Source organism: Pelodiscus sinensis, chromosome 6 (genome assembly GCF_052426305.1).
Source record: "Pelodiscus sinensis isolate ZL-2025 chromosome 6, ASM5242630v1, whole genome shotgun sequence".
In the NCBI taxonomy this organism is placed as follows: Eukaryota; Metazoa; Chordata; order Testudines; family Trionychidae; genus Pelodiscus; species Pelodiscus sinensis.
The window spans coordinates 31,598,405-31,617,586 of record NC_143057.1 but is presented as its reverse complement, the minus strand read 5'-3'; the positions used below and the strand labels follow the sequence as shown (position 1 = coordinate 31,617,586).

The 19,182-nt window shown below is 41.6% G+C and overlaps 1 protein-coding gene across 5 annotated transcripts in view; it reads left to right on the top strand.

Annotated features, from left to right (window-relative positions):
* The window catches only part of SMARCA2 (SWI/SNF related BAF chromatin remodeling complex subunit ATPase 2), a 190,342-nt gene that overhangs the window by 104,806 nt on the left and 66,354 nt on the right, over positions 1–19,182 (top strand). For all 5 annotated transcript variants that reach the window (XM_025188130.3, XM_075931662.2, XM_075931661.2 and 2 more), the window contains 2 exons: positions 2,741–2,968; positions 12,874–12,951. In XM_025188130.3, the coding sequence (XP_025043915.2) occupies positions 2,741–2,968; positions 12,874–12,951 (306 nt within the window). The remainder of the gene's footprint in view (positions 1–2,740; positions 2,969–12,873; positions 12,952–19,182) is intronic.

Here is a 19,182-nt window from a genome sequence, read left to right as displayed (position 1 = left end):
TAGTTGAAAGGGCTTGCAGCTCCCAGCCCCACTGCTAGTGCATAGCTTGGGAGCCAGGGACGTGCGAGTCCTTCTATTTAAAGGTCTTGTGCCATCCCCACAGCTGTCAGGCAATGGCAGCCATGGGGAAGATGCGAACCCTTTTAATAGAAGCCATTGAAAGGGCTCGTGCGACCTTGGCTCCTAGGCAGGGAAGGCGCGAGCCCTTTAAATAGAATCAGTTGAAAGTGGGAATGTAAGCGACTAGTGACTCAACTAGTTGCTTCTCCTCCTCCCCTCTTTTCCCCGGCTTCCTCTGTTAGAGGTAGCAAGGGTGTGGATCAGGATCCAGTACTGGAGGGAGCCAGATTTAAAGCCTGTTCCCCCAGCACCATCTCTGTAGGGAGAAGGGGCAGGGGAACAGCAGGGAACTGGCAGCGCTCTGCCTTTGAAATGTAGCAAGAGAAGTTACAATTGTAACTTGCTACATTTCAAAAGCAAAGTGCCAGGAGCCTGGGGCAGCTGGAGACTCAAACAGTGCCCGGCTGGCCCTGCACTCCCTGCTTTTGAAATGTACAAGCCCTGTGCTTCTTGCGGCACTTCTGCCTTTGAAATGCAGCAAGAGACTTTTGCTATATTTCAAAGGTTGAGGTGCCCTTATCGACTAATCAAATAGTCCATGCATATTACATCAATTATTTGATTAGTTGATTAATCTAAATTTAACATCCTTAGTTGAAAGGTCTCTTGTGTTCTGGCTCCCAGGCAATACAGTAGCAGCGAGGCCAGGAGCCGCGAACCCTTTTAATAGCAGGAGTTGAAAGGGCTTGCAGCTCCAGCCCCCCGCTCATGTGACGCCTGGGAGCACAGGGGAGGTCTGAGCCTTTTCAACTCCTGCTATTTAAATGCCCTGCCCCTTCCACCTGAGGCCCTGCCCCTTCCTGGATGGCCCTCAACCACTTGAAACATTTTTTAAGTGGCCCTCCTTTAAAAAACTATTGCCCACCCCTGGGCTAGAGCAATGGGACTGGCATGTACAATGTACAATTAACTACTCGAAGTGCCCATGCAGAACAAAGTGATGAGGTTCCTTGAGAGAGGCTGACAAGATTTTGTTTGTTTAAAACTTTAAAAGAGCACTATCACAAATGTACAATGGTCAGGATTATCAGACACATCTAGATCCTGAATGGGAACGTGAAACAGTTCACAGCTTGTGAGTCTCGGTTTAAGGACTCTGAAAACAATGCAATATATACTGTATAGTGTTTCACACTTCCATTGAGTTAGTTGTGTGATATAGTACCGTTTATTGTATGTGCAGTAGCCAGGTAGCAAACAGCAAATATTATTTTGCTGGAGTGCCAAGTGAACAAACTGCTAAATTGTGAAGTACATTCGATTTTTTGCTTTTCTCCTGAGAATGGGAGCAATTTGTTAGCTTTAATGAGGCATGTTCTAAAAAGAAGATACTAATAATATTCATTAGAGCCAGGCAGAGCACTTGTAGGAATGGAAGCTTCCACTTTCCTGTCTTAACATTCCCAGTCTATAAATGAATTGTATGAATGTGTTCATACTGTGACCTTATGTTCACTTTTTTCCACTATTGGCTGCAAATACATCTTTAACATTAATAGACTGTTTTGATTTAAAGTATATACAGCAAAACTATCCAGGTAGGGCTTTGTGATTGCAGTCTTGAAGAGCTGTACTGAAAAAGGCTGATTTTAAAAATGCTTATAATCTTTATTTTAGGAGGCCTAATTCATGTAAAATAACATGATATTGTGATAGTACAATGGCTGCTCTTTATGATTAACTGTCCTGCTTTAGCATTGTTTGTATCTGACTCTGCTGAAGTAAGATTTTGCATTCTGAAAAGCTATTAGGATTGCAGTGTGCATCTTTATAGAATCCTAAGTAAATAATTATCCTCAACTTTTGACCTTCTGTGTTCTTCCTTGACTGTGACTTGTGAGTAAAGATTGCCAGTCAAAAGGCTACTTTAGAGATGCTGAAAAATATCTGCTAAAAATAAAAACTAATATTAGACCACGAAATTCATATCATTTGAATTCAAATTTAAATAACTTGAACCTAGGTTTATGAAGGCAAAAGGTTTGTGTTCTAAGTCAGTGTTTCTCAACCTTTTTTTTTTTATAAAGAACCCATTTATCAAACAAAAAATTATAAGTACCCCAAGTATCTACAGTTTTCATACACACACATTTTTTTTTCTACCATCGCAACACATTTGTTTAAACAACTTAATCGTAGCCGGGTAGGCAATGAAATTTTTGGGTGTAAAAAGTACAAAAATAATAAAGCACTGTAAAACTTAAAACAAAAATTCAGTTTTCTCCAAATTTCAGTTGTGTTGACGTACCCCCCCTCCCTCTCCCCAGACTTCTCTCAAGTACCCCTAAGGGTACTCGTACCACTGGTTGAGAAACACTGATTTAAGTCAATGCATCACTTTAGTCATCACTGTTTGCTTACTAACATTCATAATATTCTATTTGAGGTACAAAATTCATGCCTGGATTTCACCCTCTCATCTTTCAACCTTTATTTTTGCACCCAAAATGTGGGGCAGGTAGAGCATTGTTTTGTTCAGGGTTTTGATTCAGACCCATTTCTACATGTGTATTTTATTCTCATAGACATTTTAAAAGATAATAGTTTTCTTTGACCAGAAAACTGGTTTGCACAGCAAACAGATACATTGCCTTATGTACAATGTTTTTTTCTCAAACAGGATTTGCAGGCACAAGACAGAGCTCACCGAATTGGTCAGCAGAATGAGGTTCGAGTCCTGAGGCTGTGCACTGTAAATAGTGTGGAGGAGAAGATCCTTGCTGCTGCCAAATATAAACTGAACGTGGATCAGAAAGTTATTCAGGCTGGCATGTTCGATCAGAAATCTTCAAGCCATGAACGGAGGGCTTTCCTACAAGCTATATTGGAACACGAGGAAGAAAATGAGGTACTGTAGTTGGATATTGTTTAAGAACTCAAAAAAAGAGGAAAGACTGTTTTCAAAGTAAATTGACTAGAATATAAGAAGATTCAAAAAATTCAAAAAAACCAGGCCCAGTTTGCAAGTGTGGCTTCCTGATACTGCAATTAGGTGGTCAAATGATCTTGTGGCACTCTTAATGCTAATCAGGGCACCTCAGTTCAGAATTAGATTGTAACTTGTACTCATTCCCCTCCTTCACGAATTCTGGGAAATGGACGCCCCATAACTTCAGGCTAAGCCTTTCAAATATAGGTGTCTAAATCCATACTTATTTGCCTAAATAATCTGATTTTCAGAAGTGCTGAGCGCCCAGCAACTTTGCAGGTTTCTGAATACAGTTGTTTCTGTCTTTTATGCTCCTGAATGGAATTAACAAACCCTACCTTCTTGTGTTTCCAGGGTGAGCCAGCAGAATAGCTCTTCTTTCTGCAGGCCACTGAAGTGTGATACCATGTCTCATTGAATCTTCAGTATCCCAGGACATTTTGTAAAAGTCCTTGTCAATGGATTGCTGCAAAAAGTTTCCAAAACTTTACCTTTAATTGACAGAAATATAATAGTAAATTAGAAGAAAGTTGCCACTGCCTTCATCCCCTTTTGGAGTTGTGGCAACAGAATAGAGATAAGCTCTTTCCTCCATTCCACTGGATATAAGGCACTTTTTCGGATCATTCCATTCTGAAGTGACTTCTTCACTGCCAAAAAAAGCCCACAAACACACAAGCAAACAAAAACAACCTACATAATCAGAAACTTTAGTTCTCTAAAAGCATGCATCTGACGAAGTGGGTCTTTGCCCACGAAAGCTTATGCTCCTACACTTCAGTTAGTCTATAAGGTGCCACAGGACTCCTCATCGCTTTTGCAGATTCAGACTGACACGGCTACCCCTCTGATACTAAAAGCATAGTTTGTCCCTTTAAATATTTGCACTAGCTTCTGAGTATAGGTTGTACTTGAGTAAAGAGCATCTCCTATAGCCTCTGCTTTCATTAACATGCAAATATGGTTCTCCATGAGGCCTCCTTAGTTCTCAGAGGTCAGGTAAATTACTTCTTCAATAATTAGACTTTGTTTAATAAACTTGTCAATGGTACATTGACTATGTTCCATTTAGAAAAAAGCTGGTATGTCATGAAGCAGTAGTGCATTTTTTTGTGCGGGTTGTCAACAAATGTTTTACATAACAAATATGAAAGGGATCTCACAAATAATGTTGCTTTGATTAATAATCCTTCTCCCCCATTTTAACGCAAAAATGCAAATGGTTTAACTCACAGTGAAGTAACAATATAGTTATCACCCGTCAATAGCATCCACCAAAGAAGCTAAAAGTAATGTGAGTAGCAAAAACTGAAACCAATAGAAATCTTACATTAGGGGATTGGGTTTTGCTGCACAGCTAGCATTCAGGGTCCCTGGACATGCTTGCTTTGACAACAAATCATTGAAACAACAAATTAAATAAAAATATCTGTATTTATCATCAAGCACAGTTGTGCACAACTCTGTTCTAGATTTACATGCAGTATCTCTCAGTTATTTTTTTAAACTAATACTAGAAAATGACTTTCAGCAATTAATAAGTCTCAGAGGGGTAGCCATGTTAGTCTGTATCTTCAAAAACTAGGAGTCCTGTGGCACCTTAAAGACTAACGGATTTATTTAGGCATAAACTTTTGTGAGTAAAACCTTCTTCATCGGGTGCATTGGCATGGAAATACTAGAAGATACTATATAGCTTCACACAATAAAATTTTAAAAATTAAGTTATGAATTGCAAAAACAACAAGGAGCTGTGGCATCTTAAAAACTAACAGTTTTGCTACACTTGCCTTCTTTTACTAACAGAACATTATTCTTTTAATTATCAGTCCACCCCTGTTCAGGATCCTATGTATACAGGCAGTCCCCGGGTTACGTACAAGATAGGGACTGTAGGTTTGTTCTTAAGTTGAATTTGTATGTAAGTCGGAACTGGTACATATTGTAGGGGAAACTCTAGCCAAACATTTCTCCAGAGCTCAGTTTTATTCTCCCACACCTCACTTCCCTCAGTCCTTTATTCTCAAGCTGAGGTGTCTGCTGAGAAAAGCCGCTCCGCGTCTCCCTGATCTGCTGGAGGAGGGGGGGCGCTAGGTCCGCGTCTCCCTGGTCTGCTGGGGGGAAGCAGCTAGTGCGGGGTTACCTCACCCCGTTTGTAAGTAGGGATCCGATGTAAGTCGGATCCATGTAACCCGGGGACTGCCTGTAATGGGCTTATTCTAAAGCCTTATTATTTTTGAGATTTGAGACAAGTCAGCAGAGTTTTGTGCGTGTGCGTGTGTGTGAGAGAGCTTTTTCACTATGCCACTATACATACATATGTTTTCTCATGATGTTAACCTCTCAGATGTCATGTAATAGTAATTATTAATGCATCATATGCAACTGTTTTAATATTTCTCAAAAAGCTGATAAGCTTAATAGTAAAACTGAGATTTGTAAAGCACTCAGAACAGCAAGTCTGATAACAGGGAGAATAGAACTTCTTGGGCTCTTACGGTGCGTCTGCTTATGGTGCATTCCACGAGGAGTAACGGTAGTTTGAATTAGAGAACCTAATTTGAACTACCTACTCCGTGCCACGTGTAGCCGTGGGCACAGAGTCCGCACTAAGGGGGATTTAAAAATGGCAGTGCCCGGCAAGATGCAAATGAAGCCCGGGATATTTAAATCCCGGGCTTCATTTGCAACTTCGAATGCCTACATTAGCCACCCTTGTTCGAACTAGGGTGGCAGTGTAGACATACCCTTACAGGTTTACCTCTGCATCTTCTCTTTATTTTGTCTTCTGATTCTTTTTTGGGTATGTCTACACTACCCCGCTAGTTCGAACTAGCGGGGTAATGTATGCATACCGAACGTGCAAATGAAGCCCGGGATTTGAATTTCCCGGGCTTTATTTGCATAAGCGGGGAGCCGCCATTTTTAAATCCCCGCTGGTTCGAACCCCGTGTAGCACGGCTACACGGGGCTCGAACTAGGTAGTTCGGACTAGGATTCCTATTCCGAACTACCGGTACACCTCGTTCCATCGTAGATATTGGGATAGAGAGTACGCTTATTAAGTTTGCAGATGATACCAAACTGGGTGGGATTGCAACTTCTTTGGAGGATAGGGACATAATTCAAAATGACCGTAGCAAGTTAGAGAAATGGTCAGAGGTAAACAGGATGAGGTTTAATAAAGAGAAATGCAAAGTGCTCCACTTAGGAAGGAACAATCAGTTCCATACATACAAGATGGGAAGCGACTGTCTAGGAAGGAGCATGGCGGAAAGGGATCTAGGGGTCATAGTGGACCACAAGTTGAATATGAGTCAACAGTGTGATGCTGTTGCAAAAAAAGCAAATATGGTTCTAGGTTGTATCAACAGGTGTGTTGTAAGCAAAACTCGTGAAGTCATTCTGCCGCTCTACTCTGCACTAGTTAGGCCTCAGCTGGAGTACTGTGTCCAGTTCTGGGCGCCACATTTCAAGAAAGATGTGGAGAAATTGGAAAGGGTACAGAGAAGAGCGACAAGAATGATTAAAGGTTTAGAGAACATGACCTATGAAGCCAGGCTTCATGAACTGGGCTTGTTTAGTTTGGAAAAAAGAAGATTAAGGGGGGACATGATAGCGGTTTTCAAATATCTAAAAGGGTGTCACAAGGAGGAAGGAGAAAATTTGTTCCTCTTGGTTACTGAGGACAGGACAAGGAGTAATGGGCTTAAAGTGCAGCAGGGGAGGTTTAGATTGGACATTAGGAAAAAATTCCTAACTGTCAGGGTGGTCAAATATTGGAATAAATTGCCAAGGGAGGTGGTGGAATCTCCCTCTCTGGAGATATTTAAGAACAGGTTGGATAGACATCTGTCATGGATGGTGTAGACAGAGCTTGGTCCTGCCTTGAGGGCGGGGGGCTGGACTCGATGACCTCTCGAGGTCCCTTCCAGTCCTATTATTCTATGATTCTATGATTCTGCTGCTGTCAGTGGTGCTGCATTCAGAGCCAGGTTTTGGTTCATTCTCGTATTGGTAATCGGAGATTTTTAGCCCAGCGCTGCCTTCTCGCACTGAGCATGCACAGCAGCCATCTTGCACTGTTTTAGCCTTGAGCTGCGTACATGGCGTGAGTCTCCCTAGGTTCCTTTTCTACTTTCCTTGGCAAAAGATGGAGTTTCTAGCAGTGTTTTCCTCTGCTAAGAAAAGAGAGGAAATATTAGTCACCTGTTCTTAGGTTTAGTCTGTTTAGTGTTTAGTAGTTAGTTGGTTTTTTTAAGTTACTCCATGGTTTTTTTCCTTGTCTCTCTTTTTCCCTGACTCCACGTTCTCTGTCCTGGTTCAGTATTATGCCAGGCTCCCTTGGCTTTAAAAAATGTGATTTCTGCAGAGAATCAGTGCCTGCCTCCGATAGGCACACTTTGTGTATAAAGTGTCTATGGAAAAGACATGTGTCACAGAAATGCCCACATTGTCAAAGCATGACTGTCAGGGCTCGGAAATACCGGGAGATGAGGCTTAAAAAACCGCCAGAATCCAAGACGACTGCCCCCTTGAAACCTGTAACACCAAGAAAAAGGGCTAATTCATCGCCCATGTGAGATTTGCGTAAGTTCCATCCAGCATGCTCCTGGCCAGTTGTGCCGTTGACTTCATGTGCCGCGCACTTTCCGGTGCAATCAATATTCAGCATGGTCCATAAGCAAAAGATGGCACCGATGAAAGGTGCCGAGTTGAAACTGAAAAGAAAGGGCAACACTCTGGCATCGACAGCACCCACAAATATGCTGCCGCCGTTGGTGACAAAGAACATGAAGGCACCACAATCAGCAGAATCTCGGCGCCCAAGCATTCCTCGGCATCACAGCCCAGACCGCATGAACCAGAGTCCTGGCGCTGATGGATAGAATGCCTCTGCACTCTCCTTGGTTTGAGAAACCTAGTTCGCACCGGTGTGCATCGGAAAATGTCTCATTCTCCCCCACCTTGTCATCAAAGAGTCACTTTTTGCCCCTGCACTCATCACCAATGGGTTTAGGGAGCTCTTGGTGCTCAAGTAGGCACAGACCACCATGCCACCATCCTCAGTATCTTTGGTTCAGTTACCCATGGCTGTATCCACCTCAACACCAACCTCAGTGGCCACCGTGGGAACCATGGAGCCAGAATCATTCTTGACCACCTCATCAGCACCAAGCTTGTCAGACAACTGTGGCTACTCTGACATGCACAGTGGCAAAGTCTCCACAGACTGCTCAGTCCTCTCCAACCCATCCTCCACCCCGATCATTAGCCACAATTCAAACTGATCCTGGAGAGGAGGATGATGACCTACCTCAATCAGATTCAGATCGCCTGTCTCCACAACAGCAATCCTCGTCCTCTCCCAGTGAAACAGTGTTTCCGTCCTCTTCTTCTCCTCCCGCCAATGACCTGAAACAATTTCAGAAATTATTCAAAAGAGTAGCGCACTTGCAAGACATAGCCCTACAAGAGGTGCAAGAAAAGCAGCATAAACTGCTAAAATTTGTACAACCCACCACATCTTCCAAGATTGCACTACCCATAAATGACATTATGGAGCCATCGGAAGCCATATGGCAAATGCCTGCCTCTATTCCACCCACCAACCATAAAGCTGATAGAAAATACTCTGTCCCAGCTAAAGGCGTGGATTTTTTTTTCTCTCACCTCCAGCCAAATTCTTTGGTTCTAGATTCTGTCCATCACCGATATAGATCACCACAGTTCAAATCAACACCTCAGGACAAGGAAAACAAAAGGAAAGGAGGAAAGTCTATTCATCAGCTACGCTTCAGTTTAGAATCTCTAATTACACTGCCCCCCTAGCTAATTACGACTACTCTAATTACACCAGGCTTCAGAAGCTGCTCAGTGACCTCCCAGAACAAAAAGGGGCCATGACTGCAGTCCATCCTGGAAGAGGGCCAGTCCAATGCCTGCATGGCACGCCAAGTTTTGAGAAACATAACAGATATGGTGGCCCTATGAACCACAATGGTGATCATTATGTGCCGAACTTCTTGACTGCAGTCATCCGGTGTTCGCAGGGAACTGCAAACCAAAGTTGGAGGACTTGCCCCTTGACAGGGCTTAGCTTTTCGTGGCCAAAACTGATGAAGTACTCCACTCAATGAAAGTTTTGCACACAACCCTCCGGACACTTGGAATGTGTATGCCGCCCAATAGGAGGAGGAGATACACCCCATGCCTGAGAACATGGGACGCCTCAGTGAAAGGCTACATCTAGATTGCAGGCTTCTTTCAGAAGAAGTTTTTCTGAAAGAGATCTTCCAAAAAAATTACTTCTGAAAGAGAGCGTCCACATTGCCAAGCCATATCGAAAAAGTGATCTGCTTTTTCGAAAGATAGCGTTCACACTGCATGGACGCTATCTCACATTTAAGCTGTGATTACTGTGAATAGAGTGGCCATCAGGACACCTGTGCTTTTTCCTCTTTCCTCTTCTTTCAAAAGAACTCCCTCTTCCCCGTCCACACGTGCCTTTTTCGGAAAGAGCTCTTTAGGAAAAAGGCTTCTTTCTCATAGAAATAGGTTTACCAATGTCAGATAAACCCCTCTGTTTGATTTTTTTTCTCTTGAAAGAATGTGATTGCAGTGTGGACGCAAGTGAAGATTTTTCTGAAAAATGGCCGTTTTTCCAAAAAAAAATCTGTAGTGTAGACATAGCCAAAGAGAGCCCAGGAAGGGAAATACTAGTTTAAGTACTTTTGGGTGTAAACAAGTTATTGGGAAAAGCAAAAGGGACTGAGGTTGGTATGCTGTGCTTCAAAAAGGCATGCTCTGGTTGCTGTCCTTCCACACTGTTACAGTATTATCTGGAAAATATACAGGTAACAGATGTTTTAATAAGAACCCAAACTACAGTCCAATACTTAACAGTAGCAGTTGTATAGGTACTTAAAGTGGTTTTCAACCTGTAGTCAACAAATCGTGGGGGTCTGCGGACCATCTCTAAAGTGTCTGTCAAAGGTGACTATGAAAATAAAGTTTCAGATCCCAGAAAATATGTTCAATTATTCAAATCAATCAAAAGTATGTGAATACCTCCACCTACAGGTCAAAACCTAGAAGTGGTGGTGTTACCATAGAAGACCATAGCATAGTGCCCTTTCTCACGCTGCCTTAAATGCTATGCCAAATGTACAATATTTATAGTTTAATTACGTTGAGTCAGTTTTCAGTCTAAGACTCTGAGGCATGGATCTGCGGATCACAGGTTGATTTTCCAAAGGCGTCTGCACTTCCTCAATTTCTTTAGAGGTTCACAAATGGGGAAAAAAAAAACCAGATTGAAACCACAGATTTAGAAAATAACATTTGAGTTAGACATCAACTTTAACTTTTCTCTTTTTAGTACTGTACTGAATGTTTCCCTGTGGGTACATACCTCAGACTTCCAAAGTAAATACCTTGTCATAAATCATAGCAAGCTTTAAATTTAAATTTTCTACATTTCTCAGTCAGTGTATAATAATCCTTTAAAATTCTGGTCTTAACTGTTTTCATCAAATTTTAACCATGCCCATGCCCAGGCCCATTGTGCTACCTTAAAAATATATCAAATGAACATAAGGTTATATCGTTAAACACTCCAAAGACAAGAAATACTTAAACTCTGCCACTTCTGCATATTCATTTCAATATGGGCTTGAATTATATGATCACACACTGTTTTTCAAAATTTACTACATATATTCATACAACTTCTTCCACAGTCTGAAATATATTGAACTCAGTGACACTCCTCCCATGCATAAAATTGCACATGTGCCGAAGTGTTGGCAGGACTAGGGCCTAGCTAAGATGTAGTCTGGGAATTCTTAGAAACAGCATTGAAAATCTTATCTTTGGAAAACTTCCATCAAATGTAGCATATGTCATGTAAGTACCATTTACTGTATAATTCCTTTGTAAATTACTTTAATGGATTCTCTTTCTGTCATACACAGAATATACCCAATGCATCTTATAGTTCTGTATATCTGTGGTCACAGGGGATGAGAGAGGAACTACAATAAAATTAAACAAAACTTTGAAAAATAATACGTCATTGTAGAATTCAAAATTATTGTAACGTAGAAACATGGAAGCAGAATTATGGTTTGTCTGGTCTGTTTTGATTTTTGAGTGTAAAACCATGCAACTTTATAGTTCGCTTAATATAGCGCTTGCTTTGTATGCATGGTTGGGTTTTTTGTTACGTGTTTTGTGAACTTTTTTTTAAACTTTCAAACGTCTCTTATCTTGCCCTATACCCCTTCATGGGTGGCATCTCCGAGGACACTTATTCATTGATGCTTCAGAAACTCACCCAAATCTGGGACAATGAAGGTTATGTATGCTATGTATCTCATTAACCATGTAAACTGATATTTGTAAGTCCGAGGTGGGGAACCTAAAGTCTGAGGGCTGGATGCAGCCCCTGGCTTGCTTGGATCTTGTCTCTTTCCCCCCCCCCCCCCCCCAGGGCTTGTCTTAGGGCTCTCTCCACACACATCCCCCCCAAGCATCAGGGAGCTTGTACTGGCACTTCAAACCCCCCCCCCCCATCCTCCCACGGGGCTGGAGCGCACAAAATCGACTAGCCTGGGTCCCAATAGGCTCTGGTATATGTGAGGAGATGTGGGGAATGTCTTTCTCTGCAGTTGGGGGCCATATCAGTGAGGATTTTTTTAATTTTTTTGTTTCTCACTTGTGTGCAGAACTAGCAACTGATTTTTCTGTGGGTCAGTGGCTCCTGACCCGGGGTGTAAATCATAACCCAAGCTTGATCCCAGATGTCTAGTGCAATCAGTTTTTAAACGTTACTTTTGAAAGCTAGTATGTTGACAGCTCTTGGGAATGACACCCTTTCTCTGGAGAACAGATATAGCATGGGCTGGGGCAGTGGACGCTTCCTTCATAGTTCTCTGCAAATGTTCTTCCAGTCTGACTCTGAGGAGCCATTCACCTGTAAAAAGGTAAACTGGGCTCCAGGTCTGTTCAGTCTGTGTCTTCTCCTCTGAGACTGCTATTAAAGTTGCTAGTTCTGATGTGCAGACTTGTCATCCAGTAAGCGGACTTAAAATATCAATGCCTTTCACAATAATAAATATATTTCGAGTGGGAATTGAGCACTGATCATGCGAAAGTAGGTGTTGTGACTGTACATAAATAATACATTTTGAATGGAATGCTGGATTCTAGATTTATTTTGCCAGTGAACGGAGTTTGGGTTTTGTATGTGTGTATTAAGGAACTTCTTTGTCAAGTAGCAGAAGGCAAAACTTTAGGTTACAGCTTATGCTGTAGCATTGGGTCAGAGAAATAAAGCTTGGCCAATTCCTTTTGCTGTGATTAGCAATACTGTTATATTAGAATTCTCCTCCTTCACCCTTGATAATGTGCAAAGAGAGCGTGGGAGAGAAGTGGCATTTTGAGGGGGCGGGATTTCCAGGAAGAGAATTCTATATTTTAGCAAAAGGAAATGTATTCATTAAGTGAAAAAATGAGCTAACAACAAGCTGTGCTTGTGACCCAGGAAAACCACAAACCAAAATTTCCTGGTTGCACATTTGCTCATCTCTTCATACTTTGCTTATGAAGGCGGTAATAAGGCCCAATTGCATTTTTGATCAGCTCAAGCCTCAGAGTCGCCAATCAGCTAGAGGCTCTCAGTTTTAGCTTTCATTTGAGTGTTTCACATGTGTCATCCTTGGGGAGAAAGAAGGTCACGGCAGCACTGACCTGGTAGGAACTGTTGCGTCAGATAAGCCACTGCTTTGCATGTCCATATATCTTTTTCTCTCTGTCACTAGGAAGAAGATGAAGTTCCTGATGACGAGACTCTGAATCAGATGATTGCGCGACGTGAAGAGGAGTTTGATCTCTTCATGGTAAGGGCACTATCGTGATTAATGGTATAGCTTTTTCCATAATCTCTTCCTGTAAACACTTTGTTGCTAGAGCTGCTACTCTTTTGGCGTTTAAACTATAGAATGGTGTTGTGGGAGAGGGAGGAGCATGTACTGATTTTTGCTCCCTAGTTGATTGAGAATGTAATCTCCATGGAAAATGGAGCAGCTTCGCTGGATGACTACAAAGGGGTAAGTCCTGAAGAATGGTAAAGTGGTAATGCAGTAATGTCCACTGTATTCTAAATCATACACAATAGGGGCAAGAGGATTCAGAGTTAGCTTGGAAGAATTAAGTGCATATCAGTCGGTCAGTATTTCTGGCTCTGATTTTTTGAGACTGTGTTCCATTTTTAAATGACTCTTCTTCTGTTGTTCTATACCAGGTTGCTAGCAGGGGAAAACACAATAGTTTAACTAATGGTATATTAGAGGCTTATGGTGGTAGTCATTAGTTAGGATCATCATAGGATCAGTTTGGCTTGTCTTCACAGAGAAAGTATAGCAATTCTTTAAGCAGGACTAGATGATACAGAGATCCAAATGCCAGCATCTGGTCTGCTTTAGCACTTCCATCATTGTTAGTAGCAGGGAAGCAGCACTACTAGGAGAATTGCTAAGAAGTTCTGCATAAGCACACTGATTGGATTGGCCAGTTTGTGAGCATCCTAATCAGAGTTTGCTGAAGGAGCTTTCACACGGTCACATGCAAGGGCCTGGCAGAATCCCAGACCCCGTGTGCATATAACCCCTGGAGCACATACCCAAAAGGGGGAAGTGTGAAGGTGGAATAGTTGCCCAACATACCCAGAAAGCTGGGAAGGAATGGAGTAGCTTGAGAGACAGTCCCTGGGGTAGACCTCTCGGGGATCAAGAATGTGCCTTCAAGCTCAGCCTGTACACAAGTGTGAATCATCACTTGTACCAAACTTCAGATGGCAGAGGCAACATTTCGCTTGTGCGGCAATGTACCATTTTGCTAATAAACTGCAACCGCAGCCCTGCTGTGTTCTACTGAACGTTACCTGAAAGCACCAGTGAGCATTACTTCTTGTTCCCAGATGATTCAATAATGACTAGCTCCTCCTCCTCTTTGGTACTGGAGGATTTCAAAGCATACCAGGCCTTTTCCCATTATGTGGCTGCTTCCATGGGCATTCAAGCAGAATTCCTGCAAAAGAACACATATATTATTAGATATCCTGCATCTTATGTTCTTATCTATCTGCCCCCGGCAGAGATGCCCTATTAATGATGCACTCCTTGAGCCTAATAAAGTCCTTCAGAGAACGCCAGCTTTGTTACACTGGCAGAAAATTACTTCGAAAACTGCTACTCCACTCCAGTGCAGAGATGTATTCCAGTGCTACTCCCATCCAGCCCCAAATTCCCTGGTTGTAGCAGACCTGGCAGGGCAGTGTGAAGTCCATTAAAAGATAAGGACTCTAAACAAATGGACCTGATGGGCAATAAGGTTTATACCTCCTTTTCCTTACAAATGCAGATAGCTAACCAGCAGGCATTGCTGTCCAAGTATGACTTTAAGAACTGGATGGCTCTCTGTTTCCAGACCAGCTGCCCGAAACACAGAGAGGAATTTTGGGTATATATTACCATTTGCTTGGTGTCCAAGACTTCCCTACAGTCCATGCTTGATGTCACGTGTACTTTGGCCAGAGTGATGGCCTGGGTGGTGACCATGAGAATGGTTTCCTGGCTGAAAAATTCAGTCATTCCTCCTAATGTGCAGCAGGCTATAGAGGATTTGCCTTTTGATAGACAAGCATTGTAATGGGAAAGATGGACAAGACTGCACTCCTTCAAGGACTCAAAGGCTACCATTCAATCCTATACATGCTGGTGGTGCAGAGTCACCATTATGGTAGTCAACAGCAGTTATAGTATTGTTTGCAGCACATATTTGAGCAGCCTCTCTCTCCCCTGAGATAATGCAACTCCCTCAGAAAAGAGCATTGATCTTCTAGAGCAAGACAGTTTGGTCCAGGGTTCAGACAGTCCATGCACTCTCCCAATGCCATTTTGACTCCTTGATCCAGAGTAGTATTCCAGTTCTTGCTACTTTCTCCCCATCTACTCCATTTGGGCACAGGCAATGTGCTTTCAAATGCTTGGGGCTCACTCACCACGCACAGCTGCGTCCTAAGCTACGTAAGATCATGCTATGCCATCCAATTCTTTTTTCATCGCTCCCTTCACTCTTCCTCACTATTCCTTTTTCAGGGACTCTTCTCACAATGTACTGCTCCAGGAGCAGGTTTCTTTCTACTGGCTTTTGGAGTACAGGAGGAGGTTCCACCAAAAAAACCAGGGCCACTTCTGTTTCCAGTAATTTCTGGTACCCAAATCCCAGGAAAGAATACGACCCACATCAACCTTTTCGGTCTCAACAAATATGACATACCAGAGGTTCTGAATGGTTACTCTATTGACTGTTCTCCCTGTGTGGTCCCTGAATGACTGGTTTGCTGCTCTGGACTTCCAGGATGCCTACTTTCATGTGGTGATTTTCCTGGGCCACAAAAATTTCTTTGACTCATCATAACAGTGTACTATTGTCAGTATATGGTGCTTCCATTCGTCCTTGCGTTTGGTAAGAACCCCAGGAATAGAAACATGGTCAGATCAGGCAGAAAGGAATCCACATCTTCCAATTTTTGGAAGACCGATTATTGAAGGATAGTTACAATGAGGAAGTTCTTCCTCACGTCAGTCCTACACTACATTTGCTCAGCTCTCTGGCTCTCATTCAAAACACTGCACGGCTTTGCTGGACCCCCCCAGCAGACCAGGGAGACCGGGAGAAGCTTTTCTCGCACCGGAGGACATGGGTGGTGACCATGAGCTCCAGGGCGAGAAAAGCCCCGTTCATAAGTGCGGATCCGACATAAGTCGGATCCACGTAAGTCGGGGACTGCCTGTACTGTGTACAGATATGGTTTCCTCACCTCAAAAAAGATATTTTGGCCTTGGAAAGGGTTCAGAAAAGGGCAACTAACATGATTAGGGGTTTGGAACGGGTCCCATATGAGGAGAGGTTAAAGCGACTGGGACTTTTCAGTTTAGAAAAGAGGAGACTGAGGGGGAATATGATAGAGGTCTATAAAATCATGAGTGGTGTGGAGAGGGCGGATAAAGAAAAGTTATTTATTAGTTCCCTAAATAGAAGAACTAGAGGACACCAAATGAAATTAATGGTTAGCAGGTTTAAAACTAATAAAAGAAAGTTCTTCTTCACACAGCGTGTTGTCAACTTGTGGAACTCCTTGCCAGAGGAGGCTGTGAAGTCTAGGACTATAATAGAATTTAAAGAGAAGCTAGATAATTTCATGGAGGTTAGGTCCATAAAAGGCTATTAGCCAGGGGATAAAATGGTATCCTTGGCCTCTGTTTGTCAGGATGGCAGGAGACCAATCGCTTGTTCATTGTCTTCGGTCCACCTTCTCAGGGGCACCTGGTGCTGGCCACTGTCAGCAGACAGGATACTGGGCTAGATGGACCTTTGGTCTGACCGAGTACGGCCGTTCTTATGTTCTTATGTTAATGGTTCATAAATGTATGTATGCTTGTGAGGCACATAAATTGACTCACCATTGTCTGCTGTGGAATGCTGTTGACATTGGTGGTATACAATATTTATTTTTATTAAACAATACAAGCCTTTAATACTGCATGGGTGCACTTACACTGTACTCATAGCTTGAAATAATACACGCAACTTCAGCTACGCAAATTGCATATCTTATTTCGATCTAATTTTGAAATAGCTTATTTCAAAATTTGGCACTATCTACACAGTGCCAAATTTCAAAATAAATTGCTATTCTAAAATGTCCCTTAACCCTCGTGGAATGAGGGTTACAGGGATTTTGGAATAGCAAGCTCATTATTTTGAAATATATTTCAAAATAATGGGCTGGTTCAAAAAACACGGAATAGCTATTTTGGGATATTTCCAGTATCCCAAAATAGCGCCGCAGTCTAGATGTACCTTATATGAGTTACTGTGCCAAAAAAGCTGTACCTCAAAAGTTCAGTTTGTTCCCCATATTTATTTTTATGTAGAAAAGAACAATTTCTACTCAAAGATTTTGATAGAGGCTCATTAATTTAGCATATGTTTTTTTCTTTAAATGTTTTAAGTTATAAGATTAGATCAACATATTTTGTATTGAATTCTGATTTCATTTAAACAAGTTAATTTAAAAAAAGAAAAACTTAACTTTTTTGGTTTTGTTATTTAAATTAGAATAAATTATTATTTCAATAATAACAATCAAATCCCCTTTTTAAAAAAATGATCAATTTTTATCTGCTCTGAAGGAGAGTAAGGAGCTGACACTAAAAAGTCTAGAAATGAAGTTAACACATCCTTCCAAACCACAGGATATAAAAGTAGCTAAGGCAAGTGTTAGTGAATAAGAAATATTTTAATAGTTAATAAAGTAAGTTACTGTAGACAGACATTGATATGCAGTTCTAGTCTGAAAGTTATGCTTATATTAGCATTGGCAATAAGGGTTCTGTATTTGCTTTCTCTGAAATTTCAAGACCAGGTGTTCTCTGTTAACAAGTAAAAAGTTTTTTTGTTTGTATCTGCCAGCCCTATACACTCTGCCTTGGGATCTCAGTGGAGTTGGGGAGTTTGATTATCACGCATCATCACCAATAATAAAGATTATTCTTTCACTGATACCTGTGCATTCCTGTTCCCTTCAGTGAGGTTGCCCAGGTTGTAAGTGGAATTTAACATACTATTAAATTGATACATAAGAAGGAATAGAATTTAGCTGCCTGTCTCAGCTGAGCTAAGAGATATAGAAGGTAGTAATGTATTTAAGTCATGAAAGTGAGCAAACTGAAAACAGATGGGAGTTGATTGATTTAGCAAGAAGACACCATTCGTACACTGGATTTTCAGATAACAACTGTTCTTTACCCAAAATCCTCACATGCAGCTGAAGAGCATGCAAAACTGCTCAGGAAAGGATATGCAAAAGTGGCTTTTGCTTCTCTGATTAGGACTAATTGTGTGTCTGGCCAGCGCACCACAGCATATCTCCAAAGAACCTGAAGGGGCTGATATGACAGCTAGTGATCAGTGAGATGTGAAGAAACTGTAGCCACATTATTTTCCTGGCCTTGCTTCCTGTGCTGGCAGTGATGCAGAAGGGTGTAGAAGCTGGTTAGCAAACCAAATGAGTCTACTGCCCTTATGTGGTTCTCTTATCAATTACACTACAGCGCATCTGTGACTAGCCACATTACAACATCCCAGTATCAGGCCTTCATGTTGAAAATATTCTTTTGAACTATTATTAATGAAGAATAGTGAATAGGTTTACATCATAGTCTCTTAAAATAGCCAAGTCTATAGCAGTAGAAAACAAGGTACTGTATCTGTATCTGAGATAATCAGGATGCCTAAATTCTTCCTGTCTCCACACCATTTCTGCAGACACAGAAAACCTTTCCTTACTCAGAAATACTTCTCCATAGGATACACTCACTGTACCAAGTCTGTATTATTATTTCGATATGGTACGATAATCAATGGAGTGACTTTCCTCTTTTTATCACATAATTATATTCTTTTCGAATCTTTTCAACACTGTATTGCACACATGCAGCATTGCATGCCCAGAAGCTGAATTCTGAACAGACCCACCTCTTGGGTCTTTTGAGATTTACTATAAGCTTTCCCACACCACCTGGATCTCCTAGTCAGTAGCGCCAAGTCAAGAAGTACTGCACTTAATCCTCTTTCAGTGTTCAGTGTAAGATTTATAGCCAGATGTCAAGGAAAATGGTTGCCTCATGTTTGAAAGGTAGTAATAAATTGAAATTCTTTCTTGCTTTTAGGTCATTACTTATAATTCTGCCAAAGGTACTTAAAGGTGACTTGTGCATAATAAAAAGAAATTCCAGCATTTTGTCAAGTTTCTTTTCCAATGTGGAATTAGATATTAAAGAAATTGCCTAGGCAGTGGTTCATAACCTGGAGTTTATGGCCAGCATCAGACATCAGACAGAAATCTTTTTTATTTAAAAAAAAGATAATGCCAAAGTCCTGTTGCTTTTGTGGGTGTACCGTTTCAATAAATAAATGTATCCACTCATGCAGTACTCATTGGAGTTCTGTCCAGCATGCAAGACAAATATCTGTGAAACTAAAAACTCTACATTCTCTACCTT